At 47.5% G+C, this 15,078-nt stretch overlaps 1 protein-coding gene across 3 annotated transcripts in view; it reads right to left on the bottom strand.

The window, feature by feature from the left end:
• WTIP (WT1 interacting protein) overlaps window positions 1-10,143 on the bottom strand; it is a 29,319-nt gene extending 19,176 nt beyond the window's left edge. For all 3 annotated transcript variants that reach the window (XR_016282453.1, XR_016282454.1, XM_089539795.1), the window contains exons 1-2: window positions 9,326-10,143; window positions 5,342-5,443 (exon numbers count right to left, since the gene is read on the bottom strand). Coding sequence is in view for 1 of the 3 variants with exons in the window: in XM_089539795.1 (XP_089395921.1) it covers window positions 5,342-5,443; window positions 9,326-9,959 (736 nt within the window). In the remaining 2 variants the exon portion in view is untranslated. The remainder of the gene's footprint in view (window positions 1-5,341; window positions 5,444-9,325) is intronic.
• Window positions 10,144-15,078: the final 4,935 nt, after the last annotated feature.

Raw genomic sequence — 15,078 nt, 5'->3', positions numbered from 1 at the left:
GATATAGGTAAATACATATATTTGGGTGTGTTTTGTTGCTGGAACCATTAGGATGCAAATCTCAAAACGTCCAAGGCTTCTCTCGCAGCCAATAAACACAAAATGCGGTGGCCGCACATTGTCGCTGCAGAATAAAGGGCTTGCGGTTGGAATAGCAGTAGCGCTGCGTAAATAAGCGACATTCTTCCCAGCTGAGGTCACTGACTTGCTCGCTTCTGTTTCACCCCAGTCTGGGATTTGGCAATTTAAGGACGGGAGAGAGGCAATGGCACTCCCCCACAACCCCAAAGGCACACACATGCGCACACACAATGAGGGACTTTATTTCACGTGCCATCTTGGTTGATCATTTATTTGTGGGATTTATCCATCGCCCCTCGGACACAGCCAGGACTTTCTTCCTCTCCTGAAGTGCAACGGATTAAAAATGTTTAATCAAAACATATAAAGAAAGGCATCATCAACATCTTAAAATAGGTTTTAACAGCCAAAGGTGTTAAGGCTCAAAGGCCTTGAGAAACTGGCGTTGAACCAAAGTTTGAATATCAAAGTTTTTAGGAATTCTGAAGTTGTATCTTCATGGCGAAGGCTGCAGGAGGTCATTTGTCAGAGATGCTTTTAAGAAAGGATGTTTTGGAAGACTGTTTTGGAAATGACAGCAGTCGCAATGGTATTTGTTCAATGGATGTTAGAAATATCATGCACCGGCTGGACGTTTGTGGAGACAAAAGAAACAGGTCTGAATATAAGCAGAGAAGGATGTCATATTTCCATATTTCACTGCATCTTATTCCTCAGGCAGTTTCTGCACAATGACCAGCAGCGTTTTAAATTATATTCCTTGGTTTTATTTTAAGTGATAAAGGGCTTAATATGCTTAAGCCCTAAAATGCTTCTTGAAAGCCATGCCTGATGAAGAAGGCTGTGGGCTCCAAAGGCTTGCAAAAGGTATTTGATGCCTTTTAGTTGGCCTAGCATCACTGCATCGTGCATTGTTGAGTTTTTGTCGGAAATGACTTGAAGGCGCACACAACAACAACAACAACAACCCACAATCACAATATCTCATGATCTATACAGAAGTATTCCAAAATTTGAAAAAGTCTGGAATCCAAAACACTTCTGGTCCCAAGCATTTTGGATAAGGGATGCTAAACCTGTACTGTTGTTATAAAGCCTGTTGTCATAAGTCAGAAACAACTTGAAGTCACACAACAACGACAGAAGATTTGAACCCTGCTCTCCAGAGTCCTAGTCCAACACTCAAACCATTACACCATCCTGCTAACACACACATACACACAAAAGAAAAAGGTTCATGTATCTCTGGCTCCATCTGCATTGCAGAAGTAATGCAGTTTGACGCTGCATTAACTGCCTATGGAATTCTGGGATTTGTAGTTGTGTGAAATAGTTATCCTTCTCCATTAGAGAGGGCTCTGGTGCCGATCTGCGAATCCCACGGCCAAAAGTCGCCTTCCGTTCACACCATTTTGCAAAGCCCAGGATGCAACGAAGGCAAAAATGCCCAAGGAGCTCATGCCAAAATACCAAGGGAGAAAGAGAGGTATATGGGAGTTCCTTCTTGCGGTCTCTTGGGGCCAATCCTTCCCAGCTAACTTTGGAGCATCTTAGGGAAACCTTCCCATCAGAAAGCAAGGGAAGAAGGAAGGAGGAGGGTTTGTTTGGATGGGCTTCAGGCCAAGGCGGTCTCTCTGATCGGCCATTCGGGAGGCATCTGGGTCCCCACATCCGCTTCGGTTCCCACAACTGCCGGAGATATATTTAAGTATCCAAGGAATGTTTAAAAGGCATGGAAAGTCAGGCTTGGGGGAGGGAAAAACCCTAGCTGTTTTGGGGGGAAAACATGTTTCTCTTCCTGTCCAGACCTCTGCAAATAGTTAACACAAAGTGGTCCAACATGGAGGTGAAAAGACCTTACAGGACACTGGCAAAGCCCATGCCAGGACTTTCCCAAAGACGTCTGCAACTAGTTTTGTGACCCGATGATACAACTCCTGCAAGAAGTCTCCCTTATTCGGAATTCCTAAACAATCCTAAACCTTCCAAAATCGAAAAAAGGTTTTCATGCATGGTTGAGAGAGTGACCCCTTGGCTTTCTGATGGTTCATTGTCCGTAAACGTTGTTTCATGCACAAAATTGTTTAAAACCTTGTCTAAAATTATCTGCTGGCTATATGCACAAGGAGTATATATGGAGATAAACTAATTTTTGTGTTTAGCCTTGGGTCCATTCTCCAAGGTATCTCAATATGTACATAATATGCAAATACAGGTATTTCAAAATCCATAATAATAATAATAGTAATGATCCAAAATCTAAAACATTTTTGGTCCCAAGCATTCTGGATCACGGAGACTCAACCTGTATCTGATGTTGGGTGGTTTTTCTTCAAAGTCCAAAAATAAGCAACGTTTCCATTCATACACAAAGAGAAGCAGCAAATGTGAGAGAAGTGGTTTTTGCCTCTGCCTTCATTCCTCTTCTAGCCAAAAAACCAACAGGAAGTGATTGCAAGATTTGTCAAAATCCTCCGGCTGAGATCACAGATGAAGCATAGACATCTTTGGTGCCAGAGGCAAAGAATAAATCATAACCACAGCCAAACGCCTACACAACCCCACTAGGGCCTTTTCCTCAGCCAAACCCATCCAAACGGCCTCTCTTCCCAAATGGAGACGCCAAAGTTTCTGGGCAGGACTGGCGCATAAACAGTACTCCCAAACTTTCTGTCCTCAATAAGGGAAGGCACCAAGGCTTGGGACACAGAGACCTTCGCAGGGGGTGAAAAATTCATTTGCACCTGCTCCCAAAAAGAGGCTTTGCATTAAACCTTTTTGCATAGAAGACAGTATCTTTCGCACAAAAATTCAGCAGCTGGGATCTTACTGGTTAGTCCTAAGAAGGACAGACCCATGGGAGCTGCAATGGAGCAGCAAGTCAATACAAAGACAAACTGATTCAACGGATCTAGTCTAGTCTAAACCAATTCCACGGATCTACTCTAGTTAATGGATCTACTCCAGTCGACCTGACTTTGCTTAAGATTCTGTTTTCTGTGCAAAAATGTTGTCTTTTGTTGGGAAAACATGTTTTTTCCGACAAAAGCCAACATGGACGAAGGATTTCAAAAAGGTTTGTTCCCGTCAACAAAAAGCCTCAACAAAAGCCAGTATGTTTGCACCTGATGGGAAGAAACCCTTTTGAAATCCTTTATCCTCACACACCAGACTGAACCAAGCGAAGCTTTCCACGTCTTTCTCCTTCGGCGTACCAACCTAAGGCCTTCTCTCAATGCGGTTTGGCCCCGATCGCTAAGTCTGCCCATGTTCTAGGAAGTTCCTTTTCCTAGGATTTAGGGAGATTACTTCTGTCACCGCAAAGGAACAAGGATGCATTGTGAGGTGGCGCTGGGTCCTTCCTCAGAGGACCAAAACGGAGAGGAAAAGAAAACAGGGAGGCTGTGACCTTCCAAATAACACTTTTATTTTTGGATCAGGGCTTCCTTCTCTCTTAAGGAGGCATCTCCTAAGAAGCTCTTAATGCACTTATGCTGCATCCGCACTGCAGAGATAATCCAGTTTGAGTCCACTTTAACTGCCATGGCTCCATGCAATGGGACTCTGAGGATTTCTATGATGTGCAACAGACTCATTTGGATTGCTTGGTTGGTTGGTGTTTTGTGCCCTATTAGAACCTTTGAATGGATTAAACTTGCCCCGGGTTTTGGAGCTCTAGTGCCCAAGAAACTACAGTCCCCAGAATTCCATAGCATGGAGCCATGGCAGTTCAGTTAAAGTAGTATCAAATCAGATTATTTCTGCAGTGCAGATGCACCCTTTTTTTAGAAGTGTTTCATCTCACCAAGCAAAGTGTAGAGATGTTACTAAAGGGAGGAAGGACTGAATTTGTACCTCGAATTGTAGATGTCCAGGAAGTATATAGCTATGACAGCTTTATCTGACCAAATAAAAGAGAATCCATTTTCCAAATTTCTACCCACCGTTTACGCCAAGTAGTCCTACCCAAAGGGATTAACTGTATAAAACATCAACCGGCCAAGCAAGCAAAAGGAGGCTATTGCACCTAAGTATTTCCAACATTTAAAATCTGCAGACAAGACAATTATTGGCAGTTCCACTGATATATATATAGAGCTATGTTTGATCGCCCATTTTTGATTGCATATGTTCTGATGTACCACCCTTTGGTGACAATAAATAAATCATCATAATCATCATCATCTTCATAGAACTCTCTCAGCTCAGTTTCTCCAGACGCTCATTTTGGGAAAGTTCACACTGAAACCTGGAACGGATCACCCTTTCCATTCCCATCCAGGGTTACCAGCCACTACTGAGTTTTAATGCATAAATGTGGGGCAGATGTTCCCCCAGATGTCCTCCATTTAAAGCCCACCGCCCTCCGCAATATTCTTGGGCACCGGAGAAAGGTGGGATATAAGACGAAATAGAATAAATTCTCCTATTCCTTATGCTTCCAAACACTGGCATCCAAAAACCAGCACAAGGAATTCATTCATTCATTCATTTCCTGCCTCTCTTTTTCTCCATTGTGGGTCCCAAGTCATGGATCAAAACAAAACAGACCCTTTAAAAAATCATGGTAGTCGTAAGAAAACCACAAAACGCTTGTTCAGAAAGAAGCCTATATACACACACACACATACATATATTCATTTCATTAAATCCAGAAGTGACGTTATCTCTCCATTTTCTGCAAGGCACTGTGTTAAGAGAGATTTGGTTACAGATTTCAACGATGATTGGGGTATCCGTTCCAGATTTCAGTCCAAATTTCCCAAAACTATCCTGGCACCAAACCTTAGCTTCTTCCGCAGAATCTGGTCTGGGTTAAAGCTCAGGCTGAAACCCAGACCAGGCCCATAGGCTTACATTGCAAAGTACCAATTGACAAAATTTACAAACCCTGGGTCAGAGAGACCAGATGTCCTCACTGCAAAGGAGGACGAGGCACTGTAAAATGCAGGACATTCCAAAAAAATGTAGGCCGTGACCAAATAACAGCTAAAAACAGTCACACAAAGGTAAATGCATGCTTCTCAGTCATGCTCAGAATGGAGAACATTTTGGAATTCCTCCTGGGCAAAAGGTTGAAATGCAGGATATGTCATAAGCAAGGAGGGTATCTGGTCACCCAAAATGGAGGACACCTTGCCCTGGCAGTGCCTAGGATGGGAAGCGGCCCAAGCGATGGCATTTCCAAAATTCTGGCAGGCGCATGGGAGCATGCTTTCGCAGGTAAGGCCTCCCGGGAGACGTAGAGCGTGCCACTTACCACAGGAGCTGCAGGTGAAGCAGTTGGTGTGGTAAAGGTTCCCCATGGCCTGGCAGGCTTGGCTGGCCCCATAGACTCCCTTTCCACACTTGACGCAGATGCCTACAGAAAAGGAAAGGAAAGAATGAATAAATATTCGATGACTCCTGATGACTGGGGTCTCCTTGGGGTTTCTCATTCCTAGGACTAACCACAAATCAAAATGTATGTAGAAATGTCACACCTTTGAGACTAAGAAAACCTCCGTCTTTGGAAGAAAGACGCTGGCAGCATGAACTTTCCTAGACTTATGTCTACTTCCTCAGGTGCATTTGTCGGAGTGCAAAACCAGGGACAGACCTATATATGCAACTCACATGTGAGGATGTCCATTCAAATCCCAAATCTTTTGTGTATGGAAATGGAGCAGCACCACCAAATGCATCTGGGCAAGTGGATTTAAGTCTAGGAAAGCTCATGCTTCCAACTTCTTTCTTTCAGTGAGTCTCAAAGGTGCTCCAAGACAGACCTATAGATGCCTTTAGTGTGGGAGAATGTCACACTCACCTTGACAGCAAAGCCCAACTAAACATGGTTTTGCTTTTTTAAACGTTTCCAAAGATTCCCTTCCTCCTCGCCTTGCATTTTAATATTTGCGTTCTTTGAATGAAGGGCAAGGTTTCTTTCCCTTTGCGCAAGGAGGGAGCAGATTATCCAGGCAGTCAATGAATGCGGACCCCTCTCTTCAAAGGAGTGCGCAGAGAGGAACCCAAATTATCACATTCCTATCGCTGGAGGTGGGGAATCGGCAGCAGAGAAAAAGCCAGGAAAGGGCCTTGGGAATGCAGACGGTTCCTCTCTTTCATGACACAGGTGGAAAGAATGGGGAACTGAAGAGGAGATAATCCCTCTTGCAATGCAAGATGGAGGAAGGGCTGCTGACGCCGCGGCATCAGAAATGAGTAAGGAGGATGTTTGCAACACGGACCCCGGCAAAAAGGAATGTGCATTTACTCACTCATGACAATCCTCCCTTTTCAAGGAAAGGCTTTTCAGATGGCCTGCAAGTAAAAATAACTAAAATATGTCAGAAAGAATGCTGCTTTAAAAAAAAGAAAGAAAGAAAAGCAACCCAACTTTCGTCTGAGAAAGGAATGGGGCGGGAGAGGAAAAGAAGCAGGAACCGCTTTCCTACAGCCCTAAACCAAATGCATCTGAGGAAGCAGACTTTAGTCTAGGAAAGCTCATGCTGCCATCTTCTTTCTTTCAGTGAGTCTCAAAGGTTCTACAAGATCTCCCTAAATACTGACTCTACAGACTAACATGGCTATATCTTTGGATTCCCAACTACAGTTGATATTGTTGCGTGCCTTCAAGTCATTTCTGACTTTATGGCAACCCAAAGGTGAACCTATCATGGGGGTTTCTTGGTACGATTAGTTCAGAATGGGTTTGCCTTTGCCTTCCTCTGAGGCTGAGAGAGTGGGACTTGCCCTAGGTCACTCAGTGGGTTTCCACAGCCGAGCAGGGATTCGAACTCTGGTCTCCGGAAACCAAAACTCAATCTACTACACCGTGCTGGCTTTCAACTACGGTAGAGTCCTTGGACCAACTACGATAGAGTCACTGAATTAATTATGTTAACTCACCATTCAATGATTGAATCAGTGAGTCTACTCTAGTTGGGTTTGATCAACCAGCCTTGATCTCAGGCTTTATACTACGCAAGAGCATCAAATAACTGAGCAAAAGACGTTGTAACGTTGGTGGTTCTCAACCTTCCTAATGCCATGACCCTTTACTACAGTTCCTCATGTTGTGGTGACCCCCAACCATAAAATTGCGGTGTCTTGGTTCCTAAGACCATCGGAAATATGTGTTTTCTGATGGTCTTAGGCGCCCCCATGAAAGGGTCGTTCGACCCTCAAAGGGGTCGCAACCCACAGGTTGAGAACTGCTGGTCTATGTCCTCAGATGCATGGAGGATCTCCATGCATTTGAGGAAGGAATCCAAGTCTACGAAAGCTTTCACTTAGTACCCTAACAGATAGATCTCCTACCTATCCTTCACTTAGAAACCCTAATAGTCGGAACGGACTTGAAGGCACACAACACACACACAAACAGATCTATAAGGGACCACAGCAATGGGATCTGTCCCGCCAACTCAAGAGACTTTGTGCTGCATCAGTGAAGCAACCCAAGATGAGATTGATCCTTGGTCACTTTAGCAGACACAGAGCAAAAGACATTTCCAAAGTCCATGAAATTCAGATGCCAGAGGATTGTGTTTGTGTTTTAAAAACCTGGTTTGAACACAGACACACGCACTTTAGCAAGCTGCCTTTAACTTTTGGGGAAGGAAGAGTAGAGATTTCTGGCAGGGAGCGTGAAGGAATTGTTACATAAAGCCAAAAAACTCAGAGAGGGATTTGCTGAGTCAAAGGAAGGCAACACAGCGCCTTTGTTTTCGCCCGAGTTATGCACCGAAAATAAAAATCGCAGGCCAGGGACGCTCCCGTCTTTGGGGGCATAAATATTTGCGTAGGGACTCAGAGCAGGCAGGGGAAAAGCAAAGTGCAGAAAGAGAGACGCAGGCTCTTTGGGCAACAGTTTTGGAACAGATCGACCTCAAAAGGATCTCCCAATGCAAAGCGGTTCCCAAACGTTGGTCCTCCAGGTGTTTTGGACTTCAACTCCCAGAAGCCCCAGAAAGCTTGGCCAAATGTCAGGAATCCTGGCAGCGGAAGTCCAAAACATCTGGAGGACCAAAGTTTGGGAACCACTTGATGGTTGCTGATAGACTTCTGGTCCAAAGTCAAGATGCTGGTGATGAACCTTCAAAGTCCTAAATGGAGTGGGGCCTTGAAGAAATGGAGGTTGCTCTCCTATGGATCCACTTCAGCCAAAGTCACTGGTTTCTTTGCCCTCCTTTAATGGTGCATTATCCACAAGTCGTTTAATAAGGCTGTTTTCGTGGTCCAAGACCCCTTCAGACTGCTTGGAAATGCCCTTTTACATGCTCCCATAAATGAGGATGAAGTTGCCTCTCTAAGGCTGCGTCCACACCACAGACATACTCCAGTCTGACACCACTTTAACTGTGATGGGCAATAGTTTTGGGAACTGATTGACCTCAAAAGGATCTCCTAATGCAGTGAAATGAAACCACAGAAGGGGCCACAGCAGGGACAAGTGTCTATGTGTCTGTGTGTTTTCTGAGGACTTAAGGGGAACATTTCCAAATTCTGGCCAGTTGATACTGGGGATCCCATTATGGACTCAATCCAACACTGTCCAGACATCATGAAATGAGGCGTCATCAGGAAGGAAGGAAGTATTACAGTCGGATGAGAAGCCAGATTTGCCCCTTGTCAGCAAACCCCAGCGGATACCAAGGGCTTGCTGTAGTAGTAATGATAATGCCCCATTGCATTTAATGGGACCTGATGTGGTCCAAGGGTGACCAGATGTCCTAACCGCAAAGCAGGACAAGCCACCCCAACATTTCTGGAGCAGCAGAAAACAAGCTTGCTCCTTCCTCAATATGACAGACACTCTCCAAATGTTTAACACAGGGCCAGCATACACCCCTTAACCTGGCCACCAGCAGCTCTGCAATTTCCAAAGGCCTAGCATCATCATCCTCATCCCCATTACAACCATTGCAGCCCACCTTTTCCCAACCCTAGGGCTCAAGGGAGCTTACAAAAACCCGAAAGGTTGGAAGACATGCAAACCCCTGGCCCCTTCCTTCTCTCCCCAAAACCGTCCTTCTCCCCCTCCAGCCTTAGGGTTGTTACCCCTCAGGATCTGGAGATGTTAGCCCTCCCTCCCAAAAAAGTGGAGACTCCTTCTTCCCCAGGAGATGCTGCCCCTCCCCTCTCCTCCTCCCCAAAGGGCTGAAGGGTCACCCCTCCCTCCCTCCCTCCCCCCAAAAGAAGGGCCCCCTTTCCTCTCCCCCTCCCCAAAGGGGCGAGCCCCCTTCCTTCTGCTCTCTCTCACCGAAGTACTCCTTGTTCTTGGGGCTCTGCTGGAGCAGCTCCTTCTCGAGGCGGAGGGCCAGGGCCTCGAGCTTCCTCTGGGCGGCGCTGGGCCCGGCCTCCCTCCTGCCCTGGAGCCCCGGCCGCCGGCCCCCGGGCCCCTCTTCCTCCTCCTCCTCTTCCTCTTCCTCTTCCTCTTCCCTGGGAAGGACCACCAGCACCACTCCCCCTCCTCCTCCTCCTGCTCCTCCTGCGGAGCCCCGGGAGCTGCGCCTGGAGGAGGAGGGCGAGCAGGAGGAGGAGGAGGAGGAGCGGTTGCTGCCGGTGCCGTTGCTGCTGCTGCCGGCCGAGGAGGAGAGGCGCCGCAGGTCGAAGCCCAGGCTCAGCCCCGAGCTCCGGCTGCTGCTGCCGCCGCCGCCGCCCTTGCTGCCCTCCGAGCCGGCCCTGGGGCCACCGCCGCCGCCGGGCGCCTCCTCGCTGCTGCTGCCGCCGGCGAAGCTGGAGCGGGCGCTGGGCCCCAAGGACTCCGGGGCCCCCGAGGAGGAGGAGCAGGAGGAGGAGGAGCAGCGCTTGTAGCAAGGCAGAGCCACCTCCGCCCCCGAAGGAGAAGGGGCCCCGGGGGAACCCCGGCCAGGACCCGAAGAAGGCGACGCCATCCCCGACAGGGCTGCCTGCCTTCTCCCTCCCCTTCCCCTCTTCTTTCTTTCTTTCTTTCTTTCTTTCTTTCTTTCTTTCCTTCTCCCTTTCCCTTCTTCTTCTTCTTCTTCTTCCCTCTTCTCTATTCTCCCCCTTCCCTTCCTTCCCTCCCGGAGGGCTCCGTGGCTGGCGCTCCTTTCCCGGCGGAGGAGCAGCAGCAGCAGCAGCAGGAGCAGGAATGCGGCCGCCCCTTCCCTTCCCTTCCCTCCCTGCCTCCTTTCCTGGGCCCAAGGGCCCTCCCTCCCTCCTCCTCCTCGCCTTCCTTTGTGTGGGGCAGCAGCAGCAGCAGCAGCAGCCAGGAGGAGGAGGAGGAGGAGGAGGAGGAAGGCCAGGGGCAGGCAGGGAAAGGAAAGGGGGTCCCCTTGGAGGGAAGGAGGGAGGCCCCGCCCCTTGGGCCCAGGGAAGGAGGGAAGGAAGGAAGGAAGGAGGAGGCAGCCGGGGAAAGAGGGGCCAGAGTTGGCAGAGAGCTGGGGAAAGTTTGCAAGGAGTCCAAGAGGGGCGCCGGGGCCTTCCTCCTTCCACACACAAGAGAGAGAGAGAGAGAGAGATACACACACACAACACACACACACGGTACATATACGCAGACCCACACACAGAGCCCAGAAGCAGCCAAGGCCCAGGGCCAGGGTCCTTTTTTTTGGGGGGGGGCTGGAGAAGAGACCCCACCTGTTTGGGGGACAGACTAGGAAGGGGTCCAGAGAGAGAGAGAGACCCTTCTCCTGGAGCCAGGGAGCAGAGACGTAGCCAGGATTTTAGGAAGGGGGGGTCCAGACTAAGTGCCACCATTATCATGGGGCTTGGGTACAGCGGCGCAGCAGCACACACCATTCATTTTTCTAATGGAAGGGGGGATCCGGACCCCAAGATCCCCCCCTTGGCTACGTCCCTGCAGGGAGGGCTCTAAGGGTCCGGATTTGGGGGGCTGGAGGAGAGACCCCCTTCTCTTGGAGAGAGAGCATGCAACCTGAGCAAGAAGGGGCTCTGAGGGGTTAGATTTGGGGCTCCCCAGAAGAGCCCCCTTCTCTTGGAGACAGCCCCCCAAATATGGCCCCCAACCCCCTCCTCCTTTGGATAAGTCTTAAAGCTGATGGAGCCCAGGAGCGAAGGGGCAGCGGGGCAGAGCCAAGAAGGGCCAGGGAGGCCTACCTCACAGGGCTGTCCTGAAGACATGCAGCCAAGCAGGTCGCCCCGGGTTCCCCTGGAGGAAAAGGAGGACCTTGTCAATGGGGAGCAGTGCCCTGCAGTGGTTAGAGCAAGACGGAGGTTCAGAAACCCTGGAAGGGACCACAGAGGTGGCCACCTGCTCCACCAACCAGAGCACTTCTTGGACTGCAGCTCCCATCAGCCCTGGCCAACGGAAAGGACTGCTTTCGTTACAGGCTTGTATTCTTGCAAATACAAAAACAAAGTTAGTTTTTAAAGTATTAAGTATCATTGATAAGGGAGCAAAAAATTAAGTCCCTCCCCCCATTGCTGGCCTGTGCTATCGTTGACCATTATCATTATTGTTGATCATGAGCCACAACAACACAGGTCTGTCTGCAAGGAAACAGCCATCATTAGCGCCCATTACCAACAATACTGAATACCTGTTGTTGATCATTAGCAACAATAATGATAATGATCAATAACACAGGCCTAGAATGAATTTTTTTTTAAGCTCCCATTACCAACAGTATTTAAAATGTAAACCCTTAATTCTTAGTTCCCATTAAGAAGACAAGGCTGCAAGGAGCCTAAAACATTAAGGGCGGCGCATGTGCTTTCCAAAACGCAACTGTTGTGCACAAGTTGGTCTTGAATCCAGCTTGCCTCCGTTTTGCATTGAAACTCTTTCTCCCAGCTGCCATGTTTCGCCACCCTGAATCTTTTTGGGCTGCCTGCTTTGCCCCAACTTGAATCCTGCTCCTGATGCCTTTGGATGCCTTTGGCTTCCTTCCCTTGTGGCTTAAAAAAGCAGCCTCCGCCGCTGAGAATTATGTCATGCCCAAAGAATGGCCTTTTGGAAAGAAAGACACACAAGGCAACCTTGCGGGAGCTCCTTGGCTCTCTGGGGAATTCCACACAATCCAGGGAAAACTCATGGCATACCTAAAGCAAAACAAAATAATAGTATCTTGCATGCCTATGCTTTCAACGGAGCGATCCTATCATCATCCCCCAGAGACATTTCTTGGAGGAAGAGACTGGTTGCAACCCAGTCCCTTGCAATAAATGGGGCGCAAGCAAGCAAGAGGACCCCCGCCAAGCAGAAACCAAGCTGCGTATTTGCAATGGTGTGTTCCCGCATGGCAAGGGGGTACATCTAGATGGACTTTGTGGCCGCTTTGAGATCCTATGCTTTTACACAGAGTGGCTCTTGTTGGTGAACAGAAATACTACTTGACAAGTTGGAACTAACCTATAGAGTTATCAGGCCAATTGCTTCTAGGAGATAGCTTGGGAAAGTTATTTTTGGGGACTACAGGTGCATCTAAACTCTGGAAATAATGCAGTTTGATACCACTTTAACGGCCGTGACTCCATCCTACAGAAACCTGGGATCAGAAGTTTTGCAGTTCTGCACTTCTTTGGCAGAGAAGGCTAAGGACTTCAACTACAAGTTTACAACTACAAACCCCAGGTTTCCGTAGGATGATGGAGGTACGGCACTGAAAGTGGTGTCAAACTGGATTATTTCTACAACGTGCGATGTACCCTACAGCTCCCAAAATCTCCGCTGGCTGGAGTTACTTCTGGAAGTTGTAGTCCGAGAAACTCACACTTGCAAGGTCTTCTCCCTGGTCTCCTTAGTGTAGTATCCCCCCCTTAAATGAACGAAACCAAAACACAGTTCGGCAACAGAAGCAGAGGGTTTTCACCCACACTGACCACTCTCTTTGTTTAACGTTTTTATCTCGGCTCCACGTCTTCCAGCATTTGCAAGGTCACCTTGAACTGGCCAAACAAAGATCTTCAGGCTAATACAGATGTTGGGGTTATTATTTTTCATCTACACCTCGCCTTTCAGACCATAATCCCCAGTTGCAGACATATAAAGTGGTACCCAAAACCTCGGGTTTGGTTCCAGGACCCCTATGGGTACCAAAATCCATGGATGCTCAAGTCTCAATAAATACAGTGGGGTACTACTACTACTAAGCAGGCGTTTTTAGTATCCACTGAGGTTTGGTTCTAGGATCCAAAATACCCAAATCGTTTTTATAGCAGGATCTGCCAGAATCCTGGCACCCAGCATCCCTGACTTTTGCCGGTGTCCTTCATGGGTTTTTCAACCTGTGCCCTTTGAATGCATGTTTGGTTTCAGTGTTTAAATAAGAACGATATAAACAGGACAAAATGTCCTTGGTCTGGTGCAGCAGCCAAGGTGGCAAGGAAACCCGGGCGGCTGAACATCCAAGGAAAGAAGCAGCCTATCTGCCATTTGCATGCATTGGGAGGACTGCCAACCACTGCTTGGGGAGAATGCATTGCAAATAATGCAACAACCTGGACATTTTCGGCCAGAGGCCTACTATTAGTCCCAGTAGACCCAGTGTGATGTTGTGGTTTGAGCACTGGACTATGGCTGGAGACCAGGCAATGGCAAACCCTATCTGAAGAAGTCTGCAAGAAAACCCCATGATAGTTTTCGCCTTAGGTCCGCCATAAGTCGGAAACAACTTGAAGGCACACAACAACGACAACAACAACTCACATCGACTCTCAGTCTTCTCTTTTCCAAGCTAAACATACCCAGCTCCTTGAGTTGCTTGGATTCCAGATCTTTGATCCTCTTGGTCGCCCTTCTCTGGACATACTCCATTTTGTTGAGATCCCAGAAATGGACACTGGATCCCAGGTGAGATCTGACCAAAGTAGAATAGAACAGCAGAACAGTATAGTGGTTCAAGTGTTGGACTAAGGAGACCAGGGTTCGAATCTCCATCTAAGCCACGGAAGCCCACTGGTTGTATGGGCATGTTTTTATTGACTACCTTTTTAAAACCTAGTATAACCAATCAATGTGATAAATGACAATAATCTACTCATCAGGCATTGATCAAAACATCCTCTGCCTTCCTTTTTGCAACTTGGTGTTGCTGGCTGAAATTTGAAAGCATTTCTCAAGGAGTTCTAATAAAGAGACCAATTAGATATTTATCTGCTTTGGGGTCTCTCTCTAAATATATTGCAAGTCGCCTGTCAACTTACTGCAACCCCATTAATTTCTTAGAGTAATTTTAGGTGGTTTTGCCAGTTCTTTTCTCTGAAATAAGAGCCTATATGGCCTGGGATTCATTGGCGGTCTCCCCTCCAAGTACTAACTATGGCTGACCCTGCTTGGCTTCCAAAATCAGATGGGATTTGGTGCTGTGTGTGTGTGTGTATACATGCACCTTCAAGCCTTATGTTAACCTATGGCGACCCCATTAATTTCATAGGGCTTTCTTAGGCAAGGATCCTCACAGGTAACTTTGCAAGTTTCTTCCTCTGAAATAGAGCTTAGCACCTGATATTCCTTGGTTCCTCATCCAAGTACTAACCAGGTCTGACCTTGCTTAGTTTCCAAGACCAGAAGGGATCTGGTGCCCTTAGTGCATTTAGGCTCTTATCTTCTGTGGAATATTTGCTAAAACAATCCCATTATTTACTGAACTATGAACGAGGCCAGAAATTTGAATGCCTCAATACAGCCCCAAAAAGCAGCTGGCATTTTAAAGATATTACTGTGTGTTAAAAGAGTTTGCAAAATATTCATTGCTTCCAAAATACTTTAAAAAGTGGTTCCATACTTCTGGGATTATTTAAACCGCACCAACTGTAGCAGCACCATTTTCCTGCACTAGACATTTGGACCTTTATGGGAATTAGACCCATCTATTTATTACCTTGTACAAACTTGGGAAGTCAAAGTGTGACCAGGCGAGACCATTCTCTTTTAGGAGCCAGAAGAGGAACTAAAACTGATCTGGCTGGAAGGATTCTTGGTATTGCCGGGTGCTTCCTAGATCGCCACCTTCCGGAAGGCAGGACAGATTTCGGTTCCTAAATAACAATTCAGCTGCTGCAAATATTCATCCAGCTCTTTGTGTA

The sequence above is a fragment of the Sceloporus occidentalis genome, unplaced genomic scaffold (genome assembly GCF_023333645.1).
Source record: "Sceloporus occidentalis isolate IW3139 unplaced genomic scaffold, rSceOcc1.0.p SCAF_10, whole genome shotgun sequence".
NCBI classification, from domain to species: Eukaryota; Metazoa; Chordata; class Lepidosauria; order Squamata; family Phrynosomatidae; genus Sceloporus; species Sceloporus occidentalis.
This window is presented reverse-complemented; position numbering and strand designations above follow the sequence as displayed.